Raw genomic sequence first — 22,750 nt, 5'->3', positions numbered from 1 at the left:
TTTCTCTTCTCTCCTCTCCTCTCCTCTTCTCTTCTCTCCTCTTCTCTTCTCCTTTCTCCTCTCCTCTCCTCTTCTCTTCTCCTCTCCTCTCCTCTCCTCTCCTCTTCTCTCCTCTCCTCTTCTCTTCTCTTCTCTTCTCTCCTCTCCTCTCCTCTTCTCTCCTCTTCTCTTCTCTCCTCTCCTCTCCTCTCCTCCTCTCTCCTCTCCTCTCCTCTCCTCTCCTCTCCTCTTCTCTTCTCCTCTTCTCTCCTCTCCTCTCCTCTCTTCTCTCCTCTCCTCTTCTCTTCTCTCCTCTCCTCTCTCCTCTCCTCTTCTCTTCTCTCCTCTCCTCTCCTCTCCTCTCCCCTCTCCTCTCCTCTCCTCTCCCCTCTCCTATCCTCTCCTCTTCTCTCCTCTCCTCTCTCCTCTCCTCTTCTCTCCTCTCTCCTCTCCTCTCCTCTCTCCTCTCCTCTCCTCTTCTCTTCTCTTCTCTCCTCTCCTCTCCTCTCTCCTCTCCTCTCCTCTCCTCTCCTCTTCTAAAACAGACCTCTGCTGTCTCTGTTGTTTTCAAGTCATGATTGTCTTTTTAGCAAGATTATTTGATATGGACTGGTTCTTTGACCGTGGAAATATATATATTTTTGTTTGTCATCTCCATAGCAGCAGCCCACAGATGTGTAGAAATTAACCAAAGGACAACAATAGAAAGAGGAGACAGCAAGAAATCATGAAAGAGGGACAGAGCACAGATGATTGAAATGATAAAGTCTGTGGCTTGACTTGAGTGTTTTGGTTGTTTTGATCTAAAGGAATCCAAAATATATATATAATAATAATAACATGTAAATTATTCTTTTTTAAGGCTAACTTACTTTTAACAAAAATAGATTTAAGAACCTATCCAGTGAGCTCTCCGGTCTCAGAAACGCATTTCTATAGAAACTCACTGTCAGAGCCTAAATGATTCTGACAGGACTGAGGTAAAAAAGAAAAAAATATCATTTTGTTCTAATATTATCTCTTTAAGTATGTCAGAAATGTCTGCAGGAGGCAAGAATAGCCTGTCACTCACCCCTCTGGGGAACTGCTCTTCTTAGATTTATTGTGTTTTATTTTAAACATGCAGACTTGCAGAAGTTACTGAAATGGCAAAAAGAGATGTATTTATAGCATTCAAGCAAGACGAAGTGGTAGACGGTCTATGTTAAGATGTATTTTTTTATAAATTAAGGTAAATGGTCACACTCTGGGTTGGGAGGCGTGATGTCATTATAACAGACACATCTGCACATCTACAGTTTTCACTGCTCATCCTCCATGGGAGGACAGAAATAGCGAGTGGCTGTATGATACCGGTGGCATGGCAGCTGATTATTTTCTCTTGGCCACTGCCTCCCCGCTCCCACACAAATTACAGACAGACGCAGATGACAGAGGCAGTAAACACATGTGAGCAGAGTCGGGCTGTCAGAAGTGAGGGCTAGCAGAAATGCTGTGACACATTACTTTATTACATCTTCTCAGGCTGTTATGAATGTTGGAGCAGAGCTGTCAAACCAAAGTGTGGACGTGCACAACGTGGGCCCACACACACACAAAGACGCACATGCATGCATGTCTTCACGTATGCAGAGCGCTCAGATGAATCTGCTCTTTTCATGCTATAGTTCTTTTTTTTTTAAAACACAGAGCAGTGTGTGTTTTCCCGGAAAACAGGTAAACAGAACTGCTCTGTGTTTTAAAAAAAGAACTACAGCATGGAATTAGAGAAACGACACAGCAAGAACACACCTAAGATGAATCTGCTCTTGCTTTTATAGTTGATGCTGAAGCGTGATTTATTTAGAAAATGTCCCTAAGGTTGGTTTTTAGTCTTACTTTGCCCACATTCCTGTAAAAATCCTATACAACCGTAAGGTCTAGATCCCCGTCTGCGTGCATCCCTGCCATGTTCTTTGTCTGTGTCTTGGGGGCTGTGGTGGAGAAGCATGTCTCTGTTCATCTTTATGTCTTAGCCAAGTGAAAAAGGATGAAATATTTCTACCAGAAAGACAGGATGAAGGATTTTTTTTAGAGGCTATGAATCCTCTGATCAGTTGATCTGAGCTCTCTGGAGAGCAGCTCAGACCTTTGGGTTGGATCAGAGCTGTGAATGTCTGTCTCTTCCACCTGCTGATCCTGATTCCTTCATAATCCACCCGAAACACGACTTAAGGCTCAGGACTCGACAGTGCACCCAGAAAACATACACGCACCAAAGTCATGCTCATCCTTGCACACACACACACACACACACACACACACACACACACACACACACACACACACACACACACACACACACACACAATGCTATAGATTATACCAGTGTATTCATTTGCATGGTAAGATACACTGAGAAGATACTTTCTGAGGCCTAGTCCACACGTAGCCGGGTTTTTTTTTAAACGAATATCCGCCCCTCCAAAAACTTGCATCCACACCGCCTCGTTTTAAAACAAAACTCTGTCCACACGTACCCGGATAAATACGTTGTTAAGGACATGCCAGACCTGTAGGCGGCAGTACTTCCCCCGTTCTTAACCTCGTCCTTCGTCTGTGGTCTTCTGCAAGGAGCAGTAATTCCGCTTGCAAAAACAAACAAGCAAAAAGCGCTTGGACAATTGATAAAGCGAGCGCAGCTCTGAGGGCATCCATGTTGTCGGCTAGTGTAAACACAGGTCGCACACGTGATGTCAGCATTTTTTTGTCGCGGAAAGTGACGTTGCGGACCTTAAAACTCCGGTTTTGTCTGTCCACACGCAGACACCCAAAACGGAGAAAACGCAGATCTTCACTTTGGCCGGAGTTTTTAAAAAGATCCGTTTTCGTGTGAAAAAACTCCGTTTTCGAGTGGATGACAGGCCAAAACGTAGAAAAATATCTACGTTTTGGCAGATCCCCGGCTACGTGTGGACAGGGCCAGAGACACACCTTGCTTGTGTGGGCTGAACACCTTTAAGCCTTCATAGTTGCTTTGACTCACAGTGTTTGAAGCATTCAGCAGAGGTTCTGGTCCATATTCACGTTAAAACATCACACAGTTCCATCTATGATTAAAATCTTCAGTTACATCCAAAAAGTTATGACCTGGACCAGGGGTAGATTTAGGACTGAAGAAGATCCGGGGCTAAACACACGTGTGCGCGCACACACACACACACACACGTGACACGCACTAGTCAACATCATATATATTTGTCTTGTACCACATAATTTTTAATCTGAAGCTACATATTAAGCATATTCAGGGCAGAGTATAGATCCTGTTAGTGTTTAGTGTGAGATGATAGTAAATATTCCCTTTCTTTCTCCAGCAACTTTACATGATAAGCTAACTTTAGGCAAACCAGCAGCACAACAAATATTTTCAAATAAGACACAAACCTGAGTCAACACCAGTCTCATCAAAGCTGGGGTTCTGTCGCTGTACTTTTGGTCTAAAAAAATGCCCTTATGTCCATTTTTACATTTGCGTTTCAGGCAGAGACTGTAGAAGAAGCCAGGCACTGTAGAAGAAGCCAGCTGCTGAAGAGCTTCTTCACTGGTGGAGGGTCAGGCAGGCTGTATACAAACTACTGCCAGCTGCTCCCTCTCTGTTGGACTTTGGTACTGCATGTTACTTCCACGTTTTAGATCTGGGGCTTTTCATAAAACATTTGGGGCTTGAGCCCAGGTAGCCGGGCCTAACATCGCCCCTGACCTGGGCTGAGATCTGGTGGCTAAGGCAGGAGTTGGAGTTCAGTGAAATTAATGTTATGTTAGAGAAACCAATTGGAGAGGTGTTGGACTTTGTGACATGGTGAATAATTCGTCTGGAATGGCCAGCAGAAGATGGGTCCATGTGAGGATGGGCATAGTCAGCACCAATACTTAGGTAGGCTGTGGTGTTTAAATGATGCTCAGTTATGGGCTCGACACACGGGAGGCGACAAACGACTGCGATCAGCGAAATTTGTCGCTGTCACTTTTATTACCTGACACACGGGAGGCGACCCGCGGCAGCGGCCAGCGGCAAAGCCGTCTACGCGTTCTGTTCCATGGCAAAATCGAAACATCTGTTGTTTTGTTTGGCTGTGTCAGGATGGAGGGAATTAAGGTTATTTAAGTGGTTCAGAGTTAATAAAGCGGTAGATATGATGTTTCACAAGGTGCTGCTAGAGTTATGTGAAATCTTTCTTCTGATTTTACTACAAAACATAATAATAATCAACTTCTCCTCCATGTTTGCTCGGAGATGTACGGAGCATCCTGTCCGCTCATTGGTCAGTGAATGAAACCTCCGTTGATTGATTCTCGTCCGAGCGACAGCGATGAAAACTTGAAAATGTTTCAACTTTCTGGGATCGCGTCGCTGGGTCACCTGTGCACGACATGTGCACGAGCGCAAAATTTCACACGCAAGTTTTTCGCGTTTCGCTTGGTAGGAGAGAGACCCGCGATTATCGCTTTGTCGCGCATGTCTCATTGAAAATGAATGGAGGAGAGGCGATGTCGCCTCCCATGTGTCGAGCCCATTAGTACTGAGACCCAAATCATTCTGCTGGATTTTTAAGCTGTAGGCTGATTTTCCGAGCGTTTTAGGGGTTTCACACCTGGTACCTCTTGGCCCGGCCTGCATTGCATATATTGTGGTCATACCTGGTTGGCCTGGTACTTTTCCCTATCCTGCAGGGCGTTTTTTCTGCCCTTACCCTCTGCTGGTCCGCTCAGGGCTGGTCCAGGCCAGCACACCTCCTACGACTGATTGGCGGACTCAATTACATGCCTACCGATATTATCGTTCTGGATGCCGAGACGTAAACATCGTCTCTGAGTGAAGCTGCAGCAGCACCTCTTCCTCTTTCTCACTGCTGTGAGGAGCACACACATACACACACACACACACTCTCTGCTGCCCTCATTTAAGGGAGACACCACAGACTTTACAACGTGCATGGACATAGTTTTGGGGAGGGGACAGGGGTACAAGTGTTGTTGACAAGCCCAGTAGATCAGCAGTTTCTGAAATACTCAGACCAGGTCTTCAGTAACCTTGACATGCTCAAATGGACTTCAATCATTTTTCCAATCCACTTTCTGAGGCTCAGTTTGAACTTAAAAAAAATTCTTCACTTTGCCTAGATGCATTCAGCTGCTGTAATTCTTCTCAATTGATGTATTTTATATGTATTTACTTGATGTGTTAATATTCTAATGTTTCTATGTGTCACAGCCACATCTGAGTGGGATTTGTTGTATGTTTGCTCCCAGGAAACAAAAAGGTCATGGTGTTTAACGTCCCATCTCTGTTGTGAAAACGTGACATTTCCACTGAGCCAGAGAAAGTGAAGGTGTGTGTGACCTGCTCATAACCTTAGAGTTCTTCTGACACACCTGTAAGCCCCTCTTATTGGCTAAAAGACATGAGCCGCGTCAACCCATGCGCAGAAAATACACGTGTTTGGTGTTCACACCAACAGCTCTCAGACAGGCAGACAAAGCACACACAACTCATTTAATGCTCATCTGTGCCCACCCAAAATGACCACGACTGACACCTCCACTACATGGTCTATTGAGCGTTCATGCTGTTTGGATGAGTGACAGTTCAATAGAAAGGTATCCATCTTTGCAGAAAGCCACAGAAATGTCACTGCCCCTCAACAAACTAAAGGAAGTCAATCACAAACACAAAAAGCCTTTCAGCCTCAGCCTTTGTGTGACAAACATTTCCATTTCAAAGCCTTTATTTTACAGGAAGTCATGTTTGTTTATTTTTACATAATCTCAGCTGTGATTTGGGGCAAAACCCACGAGGAGGCGACTGGATCTGCCGCAGGCTGATTGGAGGGTAGACTGGTTTGATTTCAGCTTGATTCTATAGAGAATTCAAAGTGTGTTTTCCTTCATGTACCTGCTGAAAAAAAAACACTCTTTGATAATAATACTGTCTCTTCGTGCCCTCTCTAGCTCGTTGTCAGATGTGAAGTCTTTGGGTGGCATTTACTGACTCAAAGGTTCTCTGTGTAATTGATCAGACTGCTGTTTGAGCCCTGCTGTTGGCATTTAGTCTCACACAGAGAAAAAAATCTAGCTCTGTCGGGATCTTAAATATCAACGCTTGTCGCAGATATTCTTCCCCTTTGGAAGAATTCAACTCATAATGAGGACCTCTGTTCTCCCTGTGCAATCTCTGCTTCTGTGTTTACATGCCATAGCATAATGAACCTGTGCAGTTTAAAGGTGAATGCACAGAGACACAGCATAGGTGTGTGGCATTCCCTCTTAATGCATTCAGCAATTTATTACCTGTGCCAGTGTTACAAAATTACCTCCTTTTTCGCCAATTTTTATCTTAAATTAATAACAATTTATTTCTCCTAGCTTTTATATGATAAAAGACTGTAAGTTTTATCTGTTTCACGCACATTAGACATTCTTAATGAGTTATCAGTTTGATCATTAAATTTCTATGATTTCAACACTCAAATAATATGTTTCTCCTCATTTTCAATGCTCGATCTCACAAGATGATAAATTGCTAATAATGACTTTCAGACTCAGTCAGACAAACATTTTTTTCCTGTTTTTGAGAAAAGTTAGAAAAACAAGTAAAAATACTTCAAATGCTCCTGTTTTCAACACTTCCTTTTATGATTTGCTGAAGATAATTATTTATGAGTGTACTGAACAGAGAACGGGAGTTATAAAAAAGCAACTCAGTGTCACACAACCAAATTGACTCAGATGAGGTTCAGTTCATTTCAAAACGATACAGACGGATAAATGTTTGAAATTTTCAAGCTTTTATTTTTGTCTTGAAACAAAAACCCTCTGAAATAAGAGACAGCTGACCTCTGACTCAAACGTAAAGGTATAGATCACTAAAAAACATTTTTATTAATATTTCTGATTATAATCAGTTACTCTGAGTTTGTCATGCAGGCCGAACATGAAAATAGTCTCCTACACCTATCTGCTGCATTAGCATCTGATAGAAAATAGACGGTGAAACTCGAGGATTAGAAAAGCCTGACAGATCTACGTCACACTGTCACTTAGCATTTATGGACTCACCCATCTTGACTCACAACGGGGAAGATTGGTGTTGGTTTAGCGTCCGGGGAACAGCAGAAAACGTGTCGGCTGGTAGAAGCTAAAAGTTAGCATTAGCAACTCCACCACACAGCAGAACTCCAGGCTTGTGTATTCATAGATATAAAACATACAAACATGTCAAATAGGGATGTAAGAAAATATCGATATGGCAATATATTGTGATTTTTTCCAGCAATATTATATCGATATTCAAAAGCCGTGTATCGGAAATATCGATATGGCAATATATCGTGATATTTTTTCCTGAGATTATTACATCGATTTTCAAAAGCCGTGTATCTAATTCCTGAAAGAATTTACATGCAAACATGTGTGTATTTTCTTTTCATTTTGCGCAATTCAATCGCCACCCACTAGTTGGCAGCAGTGTGCAACGGGTTTTGTTTCCACCATTGAAATGTAAATCCCTCCATCATGGTTCAGATACCTCATGTTAAACATGTTACATATCAGTTTGGACTGTTTATTGAACATTCTTACAATAAATTCTGTAAAAAAAATTGCTTGTAACGTCTGACTGAATGTATCGCAATATAATGTGAAATATCGTATCGTCTCCCCGTATCGTGATCGTATCGTATCGCCAGAATTTCAAAAATACACATCCCTGATGTCAAATATCACAGAGCAAACAGAGTCAGCAAACAGAGTCAGTGTTAGAGTCACATTGGTGTTTTCCAATCCGAGGCGAGACGTCCAAATATCAGGAAGACTCCAAATCTTGCCAAGTCAAGCTCCTCTTGTATGTGGCATTCTGCTAGTTCCTGAAACAAGCGCATCTGAGCCTCCATCTCTGGGTCTCTGTTTCCTCTGACTGGGGCTGTTCTGTATTGCAGGAATTTAAATAGTCTATCGGTTGTAGTAATGAAGATTTGACACAGGAGCACCTTCTCACACAAGCTGCTACAGCTCAGCTGTCGAAGGGAAACCACCAAATAGTTCCCGAGCGCAGCCGTGTCTGAAGCTCATTGCTCCCCACGGGGATGGGTCGAATGTGGAGGACAATTTTCACCACACCAGTGTGTGCGACAACTATGGGACTTTAAAGATACAGGAAGTCTTTCCAACCATATGCCATCACATTGTACAATAGAAAAAATTAACTTTGGTTCATGATATGCTTTCATGTTTTATACTTTTCAGCCATTTTACATTGCTGTTGTTTTTAACTGTCTTAATGTGTGCAATCATGCTGCTGCACTGCAATTTCACAGCCTGGGGTCAATAAAATACATCTGTCTGTCTGTCTGTCTGTCTGCCTGTATGTCTGTCTGTCTGTCTGTCTAAAAAATGAGGTAATGACATCACAGGTGTAAAAATATTTAATAAAATCAATTATGGCCCATAATTGTAATCGTGTTATTGAAAAAGGTGGTCCTAGTTACAAGATAAAGTAACATTATGCTTAAAGTTACAATGTGTAGTTTTCACAATGAGGCTCTGGAAGGCTGCGCTCCCAGAGATTTTTGGCCCTAATGGCTTCTGTATGTGTTGGTAAGGTCTTACTCAAACACAAAAATGCTGCTTGCTTGCAAGGATTTTGGTGTATACTGTCCACTATCGCCAGAGAAAATGCTCATCATCACTACTATTAAAAAACTGAAATGATCAAAATAACTGATTATAAAATATTGAAAATTAAGTAAAAAATATATTTATTTTGATTGCCACTGGTCAAAGTTTGGCCCGTTGTTAAAATCAGATGATTAATTGAGTCGCTGGAAGCAGGGTGCCAATGAATCCAAGGATTTACGACCGGGAAGTTGTTCATTACGGTTCTGCTCGTTTAAACAGAAACAAGAAAAAGCTGAATGGATTTTATTTAGTCTCATAACTCAGAGAGTCTCAGAGGTGTACATCTGACTGTTGGAAAGTAAAAATTAAAGATTCTGCAGAGGAGAGAATATAAAAGGAATGAATCATGGTAGAGTTGATCTTGAAGCTCTGCTCAGAAAAACAAGTCATGGAAATTTCAACTTAATGTAATAAATGGACAATTTGTTCTACAAGAATCTGGTTTAAATTAACTTTTCCTATGCTGATTTCTGCTTTTTATTGTCTCCCTGAGTTTTGCCTGAGCCTATTTTGATTATTCATTTTGGCTGACACTCACCTTCTATTTGGCTCTGTGTTCACTGTTAACCATCTGAAATCTCCTCATATTAACACTCCCTGGGTCTAAAAAACAAGAGGAAGGTAAACATTTATATTGCATTAAAATTTTCTTAAAAATAATTTGAATATAAACATAAACTGAATATTATCCTCAACTTTTTTTCACAAATTTATTTAATTTCCAACCGATTTGACCAAGTAATGTGTGTGTGTGTGTGCGTGCGTGTGTGTGTGTGTGTGTGTGTGTGTGTGTGTGTGTGTGTGTGTGTGTGTGTGTTGCACTAATGACTGCACCTGTTTATCCCCTTATCCATTTCTCTGCCAGTAAATAAGTGAAGCGCTGCTCTCCACAGCACCCTGGAGGTTATAGCAGAGTCCAGGCCTGATTTGGTTGTACTGGGCAATGAGCCAGAAACGTATAAGCACAAATGCATACACACACTTACACACACTTCCACCTGCTCAAGTTGGATGGTCTTCTCATTAAGTCAGCTGAGGAAACAGGCCCTGCTCTCTGGACCCCGTCAAACTGTTTAAGAAGGTTTTCTTGGCTCTACATGCTGCTCTGTGTTTTTAATGAAATTAGCTATTTGACAATGCATGGCCCTTTCTAGTGAGTGAGTTTAGTTTGAGGTTGTTTAGCTTGTAAACACACAGAGTTTAGAAACCACGAATGATAGAACATCTAATTTTTTACATACGTCTTTGTGTTTTCTCAACTTTGGCCATTAAATGTATGACTTTTAATGTATCCAAATAAAACTGTACCAACTTTCCAAGATTAAATACACCATCCATCCATTTTCTGAACCCGCTTGTCCACGTAGGGTCGCGGGGAGGCTGGTGCCTATCTCCAGCGGTCAACGGCCAATTAGGCGGGGTACACCCTGGACAACACAGGGCAACACAGAGACAGACAGGACAAACAATCACACACACACTCACACCTAAGGACAATTTAGACAGACCAATCAACCTAACAGTTATGTTTTTGGATGGTGGGAGGAAGCCGGAGAACCTGGAGAGAACCCACACATGCACAGGGAGAACATGCAAACTCCATGCAGAAAGATCCCAGGCCGGGAAGTGAACCCAGGACCTTCTCGCTGCAAGGCAACAGCTCTAACCACTGCGCCACTGCGCAGCCAGGTTAAATAAATACTGATAGGTATAATCAAAATTGCTTGAACACGTTTTAAATTTAACATATATTTTCATTAATGTGGTTGTGTAGTAATAACATCTACTGCACTGAGCTTAAAAGTCAGACACCCCCACCCCCACTTTCACCCCATGATGATGTTTCCTTCTTTGATCTCAAACTAATTAGCTTATGTGCATTCAGAGATAAAATAAGCTATCTGACTCTGTCTTCCTGATGTTTGATTTAAAAAAAGAGGTTGGATAAAGAGCTCAGACAATCATGGCTTCCACAGCTATATTAAAAACAGTACTGCACCTTCTTCAAGTGTAAAACATTTTTAATGATAGATCAAAACAAAAACTGCAGGTATAATATTCAGCACAAGTCATGATTGGATGCTGCAGATTTCTACCTGATTTTCTGTTTTAGAGGGAAAAAACACAAGACAGCAGAAGCTGGCTTCACTGTCTTCTGTGTTTTAGTAAAACTCAAGTTGCTGCATTCATTGTAAATGATACATATTTTTTAAATGACAATTTTATTAACTGTGTGCATTCATGCGTGAATTTGTGTGCATGTGTCCATGCGTGTGTGCATGAGTGCGTGTGAGTGTGTGTGTGTGTGTGTGTGTGTGTGTGTGTGTGTGTGTGTGTGTGTGTGTGTGTGTGTGTGTGTGTGTGTGTGTGTGTGTGAGTGTGATTTTTTTTTTGTGGTTCTAAGGACCTACTTAGGCCTAGTCCACACATAGCCGTTTTTTTTTTAAAACGAATATCCGCCTCTCCAAATACTTGCATCCACACCACCTCATTTAAAAAAAAACTCTGTCCACACGTACCCGGATAAATACTTTGTTAAGGACATGGCAGACCTGTAGGCGGCAGTACTTCCCCCGTTCTTAACCTCGTCCTTCGTCTGTGGTCTTCCGCAAGGAGCAGTAATTCCGCTTGCAAAAACAAACAAGCAGAAAGCGCTTGGACAATTGATAAAGCGAGCGCAGCTCTGAGGGCATCCATGCTGTCGGCTAGTGTAAACACAGGTCACACACGTGATGTCAGCATTTTTTTGTCGCGGAAAGTGACGTTGCGGACCTTAAAACTCCGGTTTTGTCTGTCCACACGCAGACACCCAAAACGGAGAAAACGCAGATCTTCACTTTGGCCGGAGTTTTTAAAAAGATCCGTTTTCGTGTGAAAAAACTCAGTTTTCGTGTGGATGACAGGCCAAAACGTAGAAAAATATCTATGTTTTGGCAGATCCCCGGCTACGTGTGGACAGGGCCTGAGAAAACAATTGAAGCAGAATCTCTATTGAAGAGGGATTTCACAAGTAGCTGACATTAGCGAACACAATATGGCCGCTTCAGTCAATTTGAAAGATACCGAACAAACATTTGTTGTCATAGTACCTGACAGTCATCCCCATCACACACCTAGCGCTAGATTTTGCAGATCTTTGCGTAAACATTTTGACATCATTTATACAATCAACCCTGACCGTCATTCAGAAAAATATGTCATAAACCACTGAACAGATTTCACAAAACTGGGTAAATTGGGTCATCCCAATGAAAGATGGCCGCAAAAGTTGTCAAAACTCAGTCAGTTTTACAGATATTGATTTTAAATTGAATGTTGTTCACAATAGCTGCTCTGGGTGTTACTAGTTCGCAGATCTTGAGAGATGAGATTGTGTTATACCTGTAGATTATTTTTAAATTTGAGGTGGTGAGATTATGAACGTGAAAGCAAAAATGTGGACTGCATTCATTAGAAAAATAGCCATTTTAAAAATCAGACTAGTCACCCACTTAATACTGGATTATTAGAAGCAGTAGATAAGATTCATGTTTATGATGTGGGGAGAGATTTCTCCCTGACTGTTTCCTTTGTAATGCTGCTCTGCTGCTTCTCTACTCCATCAGAAGTCAGACAAAGCGTGAGTTATTCATGGATATTCCACGACAGGCTAAACCAAGCTTCTGAATCCAACTCCTCTGGCAGGGTTTTACCTCCTGCATCAAATGTAGTCTTTGATATCAGTCAGCCCAAAGCACAGAACCAGCAATGAAGCCGTCATGCTGTTTTTTACCAAACTGACTTTTCTACTCCGAACAGTGCCGCCTGCAAAGCCTCTGTAATCCAACCTTGGAACTTGCCAGTTTCTTCGAGTTTGCAGAATGGTATCACCTCTCCTCCCTCTTTCTCCACCCACCCTTGTTTTCACCTCCCAACCCTTGTAACCAAGGCCAGATTAACCATACGGGCAACAGGAAAATAGTTTAATAAAAACAAGAAAACAAAACAAAGTGTGAAAAAGTCAAATATAGGTAGATTTATCTCCACTACATGTTTTTACCAGTATAAAGCTATACACATGTAATATTTATACATTTGATAGAGTTCAGATCACCTTCAAAACTCAGTCACACACCCAGGGCCGTTTCAAGGCATTTTGGGGGCCAAGGCAAAACAGAAGACCCCCCCCCCCCCACACACACACACACACACACACACACCCCAGGGTAGGTAACTCATACGCTGCCCAGGAGTATTAGATATACAGTGTTTATAAAAACACCTCAGACATCACTGACATGTTCTAATATTATCAGATGAACTAAATTATCAGACATGCCGTCTCATCTGCTGCTTTTCTAAACTTGCAAAAAGTAACAAAACCATTTGAAAGCCGCTATTTGTGGATCCTCTGAAAATTTCCATGGAGTGTGTGACAACTTATTTTATCATTGATCCTATCATCTAATCTCCCAGCTGAAACAAGCATCCTTAATAATCTGTGCACAGGAAGCTTACCGATGCTGTAGTAAAACAAAAGGTATAATAATTTATTATTAATAAAACCTTGTTGCAGCACTAAAGCAGAAAATGGAGATTTTGCAATAAATATGCAAAATATTTACATATGAATAGTTTTAGAGCCCTTTTATTGGCAGAATCTGATATTAATTTAGTTCTTACAAAAAAATGGGTCCCAACGTGGTTTGTGGTATTGCCATAGTGTGATGTCGTAAGCACAGATCCCCTGTCCTCTTTTTTGGATATGAAATTTGGTACTCCTATATTAAACAAACTGTCCACCCGGGCTTTTGCGCTGCACAGAGACATTCGCTGCCTATGACTTTGAACGTCAGTTGAGAGTCAGTCTCATGCAGACTGACCAATGAAGAGAGGGCCTCAAGTTAAGACCCTCTCCTCATTGGTCAGTCCACACGAGGTGGGTCAAAGGTTACCCTGAGCGGGTTACGTGATGTCAGGCATTCAAGAATTGAGTATATTTACTGCATATTACAGTAAAATATTCTGTATGTGACCCTATTATGGTGATCCTTGGGTCGTGATGATGGGGCCCTTTAATATTATTGTTGCCCAGGGTACAACAAAGTGTTAATCTGGCCCTGCTTGTAACTCTGTTTTCCGCTGTGTTTCTGAGCATCTCTTTATTACCATACCTTCTACCAGCCTGCAGACGTTCTGCCTCTCCTTGTGACCCCCTGCTATAGCCCCAGAGACTCTCTCATTTGAAATGGCTGAGGACTGGAGGAGACCAGCTGCAGTTTTAATGATTTTAACCCCAGGCCCGGCTTAGTCAAAGAAATGTGGCTTACTTCTTGTTTTTGTTTTGTTTTGGGTTTTTGGGGGGGGGGGGACCGCAATAGAGAGCTCATTCCCTTTGGGACACCTTTGTGGAATATAAACATGGGTTTGTTCACAAATAATTAATCAGGGTCTTTTTTGTCATTTGCAATCAAATCTTGCTGCATATGAACCACAGTCGCCAGTGCTTTTATGTTGGTGCAGCATTATTGAGAACAGAATCTGATGCTGAGCGGAAGGTTTTTTATCTCTCCTCTAATCTCTGTGTTTGCCTCTTTATAACCCCCCCCCCCCCCCCCACCCACCCCCCTCCCAGTGTGTCATGCCGCTCAGGTTTGACAGCAGATCTGCAGCACATCCTGCAAACTCATTGCAATTAGCATCATGCGCTCCAGTGCATAGCAAGCCACTTACCGATGAAGTTCAATCAATTTGCTTTAATTATAACTTCCACAGAAACACCTCTAATCCGCCCAAAACTTTGATCTCCGAGGGTTTTGTTCTCAGTTTGGAAAGTAGCTGTTTGTGTGTGTCTATGATTTTACATCACTCACAGCTATTTTTTTTCTCCAGATATTGATGACTGCCAGTCTAATCCGTGCCAGAATGGAGGAACCTGCATTGATGAGATCAACTCTTTTGTGTGTCTTTGTCTGCCCAGCTATGGAGGAGCGACGTGTGAAAAAGGTAAAAACGAACACAGCAAACACAGCTTTGCTATTTGACTCAATCTTAGTTCAGTGAGAGGTAATAAAAGAGGAAAAACAAGGCAGATGAGAAGGACAAGTAAATTGAAAAAAGGTGGTGGACAAAGCCGAGGAGGAAAGGGTAACTGAGGAGACTTGAGACGGTAGGGGTGTTTCCACTATTGGAACTTTAGGGTAATTTTACTGGAACTTTGCAGCATGTGCGTGTCACTTCAGTGGGCCGACCGAAAGGACCTTTTTTGGGCCATGTCAGGAACCAGCAGAGTACCTAAACAGGGGTAGGTACTCTGAATGGCTGCTGAGTGGGATTAGTGGTTAGCTCACGGTGGCTGGTGGTAACTCATCAGCAGGCATCACCTGGCATTTGTAAAACTAGAAGAGATGCTGTTGAAGCAGAATGGAAGAAAAAGACAGTAAGCAACATTCACGCTGCTTTAAAACCCTCATTTCTGCGCTCACAACAACAAAGCAGCGACATTCCTCAGCAACTTCATTCACAGGGCTTTGTTGTCTCACAGAGAACTGTATTAGACAACGCCTCTTCTGGTCATTGAACTCCACATTTTACATCACACAGCTGCTCTCCTGATCTTCTGAATGGATTGAATGCATAGTTTAATGTTATTAATGTTCATAGACGCCCTTTTGTGCTGATCAGTGACATCACTCACTGCCAAAGCAGTTACAACGTGCTAACGTCTCAGCAAAGTTCTGAATGTGTTGAATTTGTACGGAGACGCAGAGACTGAGGACCGAGCCATCGTATCTCCCGGTCAGTTGTCCTCCTCCCAGGAATCTCCTGGAACTCCTGTAGTAGAAACATGACAAGTAAAACAGATAGATTATGAAAAATGTTAAAGATTTGGAAGATAGAGATCTGGGTACAGATGGATCAGAGCAACAGAAAGTCTAAATTAAAAAAAATAAAAAATAAAGACGGGTAAAGATATTTAATGAGGTTGTGGAAATTATGATGGAGGAGAGAGAAAAGGAAAGCCCTGAGAAATAATGTAGGGAGTTTGTGAAGGACGCTTCTGTCCAGACGGCTTGTCTCTTATTAGGATATGTCCTGTAAACGGGACACGATGGGAAAACCCAGGAGAAACCAGGAACGGGGAGGTTGCTGTTTGCAAACAGAAGGTTACAGAGACACGTGCCCAACATGCTTCTGTACAACTACACCGAGGAATACACACAGCTGCTGAACGTTTGACGCTTCACCCTCAACTGATTCTAACAAAGCAACATTTATTTTATAAGATGAGAAGGGAAGATCAGGAAAGGAGATGAAACCTAAGCAGGTCAGCCGGGCTTCTTGACCTTTGACCTCATTTTGCAGTTGTGTCTTGGAATATTTTTAATAAAGGTTTTCATGGAAGTGGTTTCTCTGTGATTTTTCTGATCTGGGACTCTGAGGGCAGAATGATCGATCCAAAAGCCACAGAGAACAGAGACCGAAGCAAACTACAGAAGAAAATGCTTTAGGAAATATCAAAGTTTTGTCCGATTTCTACAGGGAAAAGGACATTTTAGCAGGATAAGGTCCTCACCTTAACCACCACAGTTCTGTTCATGAAATCCTAGACCGTCTTTTACAGCTTTAATGGGATTTCATCACATCTGTGTTAGATGTTTATATGATCGCTCTAATTTAAGATTAAGGAATGAGTCAAAGCAGGCTAAAAAGCAGGTCAAGAAAAGAACTTGATTATCTTTGTTGTTTTTGTACAAAAAAACAAAAATCTGGTGCTGGTCAAGGTTCTCCGCCACCCAGGTTGGCGCACTCCAAAGGCAGCTGGACTTCTTTGAGTTCTTGAAGACATTTTGCTTCACATCCGAGGAGCTTTGTCAATTCTGACAATATGGGAGGGTCAACCCTACCAACTGTAGCTGTCTGTTCTTGTTTAATGAGCAGAAAATACAAACAAATACCCCTCCACCCTACCCACTGGTGAGCTGTTAGCCTCTATAGTGTGTGAGTCGTGTTGATCCCGTTTTGGGTGCATTGACGCCCTCCTGCATCCAATCAGTATCACTCCATAGAAGCTAATGCCTCATCGGGGGGTAGGGAGAAAGAGGTGGGGGTTGTTTAAATTTGAAAGCTTTTGGATTGGTGTTGTAATTCCAGCAAACTAGATTAGACAAAAAATACACAAACAAGTAAATATTTTAAAATAAGTTCTAATCCAAAACCTGAACGAATGTGAAATCAGGGCAACAAAAGACTAACAGAAAAGATTGCGCTGATGGCCAAGTATGAAGTATTGTCAGTTAGATGAAGTTTCCGTTCAGGGACTTGGTGCATGTCTGTGTTCAGAGGCTGAATCTTCTCTCTTAGCTAAGGAGCAACAACAGATAAATGGTCTCAGGACTCTTCATATTTGACATGACACAAGACTGATGGGAAAACTCACCTTTTCTCCTCCAGACAGTCCTTTTTCCAGATGCTCCAAACAATCAGAAAGGGAATTCACCAATGAACCTGAACCTTTTTCATGGAAAATAGAGGCTTCTTTACTGCCCTTTCTGACACCAGACCATTCTCTGTGTGCATTCAGGTGCGCTCACAGCCACCTGCTGCTGGAACCCTAGAACAGCCCTGTCATTTTCAGGAGAAACTAGAACTTCTCACCTCTTGGGTGCCCTGAAGTTTTTATTTTCTTTTTTCACGTTAAAGTTTCTTTTAGTGGCAAACCTTGTTAAAAGTTATAATCCATCTGATCCCTCTTCAAAAAAGTTTGAAGCAGAAAACTTTACGACTAAGTAATCATTCTTTGGCCACAACAGCAAAATATTTTCTTGTAATTCTGCTCTTGTGCAAAAATGAGCTTTCCACATTTTTAAAAATCAGCTTTGTCCATCCATCCATTGTCAACCGCTTATCCAGAGCCAGGTCGCGGGGGCAGCAGCCTAAGCTGAAAGGCCCAGACTTTCCTCTCTCCAGCCACTTGGGCCAGCTCCTCCGGAGGAATCATATGGGCCATTCCCATCTGTACCGGATCGGCCCGGGCCGGGTAGCCCCAGTCGGCCCCAGCCTGGCCCGGTTGATTCCACACATCCTTGTCTTAAGTCCATGTGGGCTGATTCTACCCACCAATCAGAGGCTTGCTCTAATGGAATGTGTGAATTTGCTGTCAGCAGTGGGTGTGTTGGCCCTGGTCGGCCTGAAGCAGACCCCCTCGAGAAGAGGGCTGAGAATGAGCCTTGGTTGGCCCGGAAAAATACCAGGCCACCCAGATATGTAAACAACCTACGCTACCCGGGCCGGGCCGACCCGGTACAGATGGGAATGGCCCATCAGTGTTCCCTGGCCAGCCAAGAGACGCAGTCCGTGCAGCGTGTCCTGAGTCTTCCCTTTGTAAATAATGTTATATTTAATTCACTGATTCTTTTCTCCAGTGTGTAAGAGAAAACAGCTCAGATCAGATTTTGGATTCACTACTAAAATATTGCCTGGAGATTTCCTACTGAGGTGGGTTATAAAAGCATCGGACAATAGTGTTACTTATATGTGTCTGTCTCTAAGAGCTATTAGTAACTATCAGTAACTATTGGTAACTATTAGTAACTATTGGTAACTATTAATAACAACTGAATCCATTTTGTATCTTTGTCACGGAGTTGACGTCACCTTCAGGACACAACTAGATTGGCTCAGAGCCACAGAAAATGTGCCCTCACCATAATAAACTTTTCTACCATTATTGGTGCAGCTTTGTGTGAAAATATGAAATATGAGACCCTGTTTGTTCCAGAATCATGAATTTATTACTGCTTCACCAAAGTTATCTGGATTTAAATGTTCAGTAATTCTGAAAGGTGAGCCACAATCTCCACTTTATTTGTACCATCCGTCAAATTAGCATTAACCCTTAGCTGCCGTGCTTCAGCTGCCTTCAGAGCCAATTATATGTTGGTAATCAATGCTTTAGTTCTCCAGGGTTTAGAGTTGGAACATGATGACTCGATAGAAATCAAGTTATGTGTTATAGTCCCAAGAGAGATGTGTATGGTGGATTCTTACCCTCCATTTATTCCAAATTAGCAATTACCACCAACTCACCTTTTATAAGTAGAGATTAAGTGAGAGGGGGAAGAAGCTACAACGCATAGTAAACAATGCACTGATCCAAAGGAAATTCTGTGATGCGCTTAGATTTTTTTTATAATTATTAGTATTTCATGTTCTGAAGATTTTTACATTTTTCTGTCTGAATTTGTTACATTCATCAGTAGAAATAAAAGACTATTCTTAAATCTGCAGCTGTTATCTCCTCCCAGCTTGTCTCCAGAGATATTAGACAAAATGTTGGACAAAACGGTGTAAAAGTAAGACTTTTAGGGAGCCAGCTCTAATAAAATACGTGTTAAAGGTTCTCTAAAGTGTAGCGCTGCTAATTAGAGCGAGAGATACAAACACTTCAATGTTTGAAAGCTTTTCAAATTAGGACTCTTCTCACCTCTGCTGTTGTTATATTTTAATTTTCCAAACTTTATTTCACACACACACACACACACACACACACACACACACACACACACACAGCTTCCTTCCATGCTGCGCTGCGGGTGTCGTGACTGATTGGGAGCAGCAGGCCTGCTTGTGTATAACTAAACTCTGTTTTCCTGTCGCTTTTGTCTCTCGTTGCTCTGCGATTGCAGAAACAGGGAATTCAGCATGTCATTTCATGATCTCAGTTTTGCATCCAGGGGGGAGGTCTGAGCTGCAGCAGGAACGATAGAGATGAACTCATTTGTTCTTCTAAAGCTTCCATCCATTTAAATGCCATCCACTCAGTCGCTATCCCAGCTAAAGTGGTCCAGTTTTGTCTGCCTGCCTTGCCAGGTGCTTGATTATGTTTAGGTGCATGCTCAGGGAGCTCACAGCTTTAGATGCAGACAGATACAGTGCGCAGGCTTCCTCCAGCCTGTTACCATGGTGATCCCATCTTAGAGTCAATAATAGTAAGTTGACAGGGCTCAAATCCTCCAGCGAGTGTACTAAGAGAGGAGGAAACAGCTTGTGACATTCCCATTATTAACCAAATTGTTTTCATTTCCTTTATGTGGAAGACATTGTGAAGATATCACTGTTTGGTTATTTGAACTGGATTTATTTCCATTTATAATAGAATTGTGTACTATTTTGTTCATGCACGATTGTTTTAAAATGAGTATAGTGGTTAGAGACGTTCAGTCCGGTGGTTTTGGTTTTGTCTCATCCCAGAGCTGAGACAAAAGCCCAGACCTCCCTGGTGGTTTTTTTTTGTTTCATTTTTTTTCCTTCCTCTCTGTCTTGGCTATTGCCAAATCAATGATGACACAAAAACAAATTCAAAGAAAGCACAAGCTGCCACCAGCTGCTTTTCTCCAATCTCCCTTTTCATCCATCTATAACTGGAGGATTTTTCCTCCTGTGTGATTCTTTTCCAAGGAGAAAAACAACATAATGTACGTCTCAGAGTGGATTTGTCACTTTGTTATTCCACCACTATACACATCTCCTTCATGTTGTCATCCTTTTTTCTCCTTCACTTCCTTCCTTCTTGCCTACCCTGCTTTTCCTCCTGTTTTCATGCCTCTCATCTCTGCTGCTCCCACGGAGGTTTTAATACACTCTTCCAGAGCGTGTGCATGTGTGTGTGCGCATTTCAGATGCTTTCAATGGTTTCAGATTTTGTGGGGCAGTGAAGTTTGGTGAACTTTCATTTTAAAGTATTATCTACTATCCACAAATGCTCACAAGGTGCTTCATATGCAAGCCTAGCCTGCAAATGCATTCTCTAGTCCTTTAATATTCACCACAACTCCACCAGGCTAAGAATTACAATTTTGGGAATTGTTGCCAAGAGGCCCCATTTTGATGACTATGCATGTTAATAAAGTGTGATGGACAAGAAAATCTGATGTTTCAAACTGATGCAACGCATTCAGATTAGAGCGGATCATTGTTTTAAATGTGTTTTGGAAGAAGTTAAAGAACTATGTAAAACCTTTTCCCATAGGCTGTGCTGCTTTTTGTTTTCTTTTTTTGCTTGTTTGTTTGTTTTGTGGGTGGAGGGGTGTACATTTTCCATTTCCAGTAATTTCAGATTAGTAAAGCCTCGCTGACATGAAAAACAAGCACCAAGCATTTTTGTTATAATGTCGGCTTTTTAACCACTGAGCCAAACAAACATATCTCAAACTTTAAATTGGATTTGTCATATTTTGACATTTTGAGTGATAGAAGTAGCTGAAGTGTTTGATGTCTAACATGTGTGCGATATGTAAAAGTTGCGTCATATTATATATTAGTATTAATAATAAACTTTATTCCAGACACAACTCCATAGGATATAAAACAAACTTCATAATGAGAATAAAATAACATAGCTCATGTTGATACCTTACAAAACATACAAATTACAGTGTCTTCTTAGTCTAGAGGTAAAGCTAAGACAGCTTTTATCAGGATTTTATAGCCACAAATAGAGTTCTTAGTTTCGTCCAGGCAACACATGAAATTATACATCATTTGTCTTAATAGTGCCTCAAATGTAAGAACTTTGTTGTCCACAAATAACTGATTGGCACCGTGCCATCTAGCAACACCCAACACACACCTGATTGCATTGTGCATTGTTATAGGCTACCTTTAGTCCTTGCAGACCCGTTTTCTTGTAGCCAGACCAAAACTGAGCAGTATACAAAGGAACAATTCAATTAAAGTTTTCAATTCAAGTTTATGTATATAGCGCCAAATCACGACAAGAGTCGTCTCAAGGCACTTCACATAAACATTCCAGTTCAGGTCAGTTCATTAAGCCAATCAGAAATAATGTTTCCTGTATAAGGAACCCAGCTAATTGCATCAAGTCACTGACTAGTGTCAGTGACTATGCAGCAATCCTCATACTAAGCAAGCATAAAGCGACAGTGGAGAGGAAAACTCCCTTTTAACAGGAAGAAACCTCCAGAGAATCCCGGCTCAGTATAAGCAGCCATCCTCCACGACTCACAATGTGTGATCTAAATAAAAAGCACTTCACAGACTCAGCACATGGCTAAATTCCTTATAAGTCAGTGTGTTTACATGCACATTAGAAAACTGAAGTATTGCACTGACGTCGTTTTTTTTTATTTTATTGCACGTAAACGAGTAAACCGGGCTCATGTCATGTTGTGGGCGAGGTGCTTAACCCAGGACATGAAGAACCACACGTGAAAACCAGGAAAGTAAAAAGAGTAAAGTATTTATTAAATGAAGCTAAGGAAAAACTAAGGGTGCTGCTCCAGAAAGGCAGAACAGGAACGGACCGGAAATCTAAAACAAAATAATAAACTACCGTGAATACGAGGTGGAACCAGAGAACCAAAAGAATAACAAGTTTGGTGCTTGAATTGTTCTTACGTTCTTAAACCAGTTCTTAGCGGTGGTGGGCTGGGTGAAGTTCAGTGGAGGAGAGGCGGCAGGTCCAATGGTTGTAGAGGAGGTGGACAGGAGAAGGTTGTGTGAGTCCAGGGTGTAGGTTGGCAGGCAGTGTGGGACGAGGAAAACAACTCCAGGCGTGGTTAGAGGATGCGAGGCGCGATACTAGAAACAAGAGCATACAGGATCTCATAGAACAAGTTCTTTGGAAGATCAGGTAATGTACTGGGCTAGAAGCTACCCTGGTGAGAGTATCAACCGGCACTGGAGTTGTGTCACACCGCTCCTTAAATCCCCTGGCCCTCTGATTAGCGGAATCAGGATCAGCTGGAGCTCGTGCCACGCCCACCTGCAACACAAACAGCTGACTGCCAGGATACCTCACCTGCTGATAGAGGCAGACCGTGACAGCTGAAGGTGAACTGGTTCTTATAAAGCTAAAACACCCAGGTAAAGCGGTAGCAATCTGAATACATCCTGCATGGTTGGTTAAGCCGAACCAAACTGGTAGGACGCTCCCGTTTTGGAAGAGACAAGACCATAAAAGCGGTCTTCTGACAAGACCATCGTTAAAAAGCAACACACGTAACACCATAAAGCAGGACAGTAAGTACCTAATGAGCTGTGCTGCAGTGCTGTT

At 42.0% G+C, this 22,750-nt stretch overlaps 1 protein-coding gene across 3 annotated transcripts in view; it reads left to right on the top strand.

The window, feature by feature from the left end:
- Window positions 1-22,750, top strand: part of ncanb (neurocan b) — a 248,084-nt gene that overhangs the window by 162,097 nt on the left and 63,237 nt on the right. For all 3 annotated transcript variants that reach the window (XM_015971620.3, XM_054730008.2, XM_070554098.1), the window contains one exon: window positions 14,566-14,679. In XM_015971620.3, the coding sequence (XP_015827106.3) occupies window positions 14,566-14,679 (114 nt within the window). The remainder of the gene's footprint in view (window positions 1-14,565; window positions 14,680-22,750) is intronic.

This window comes from Nothobranchius furzeri, chromosome 8, assembly GCF_043380555.1.
Source record: "Nothobranchius furzeri strain GRZ-AD chromosome 8, NfurGRZ-RIMD1, whole genome shotgun sequence".
NCBI classification, from domain to species: domain Eukaryota; kingdom Metazoa; phylum Chordata; class Actinopteri; order Cyprinodontiformes; family Nothobranchiidae; genus Nothobranchius; species Nothobranchius furzeri.
This window is presented reverse-complemented; position numbering and strand designations above follow the sequence as displayed.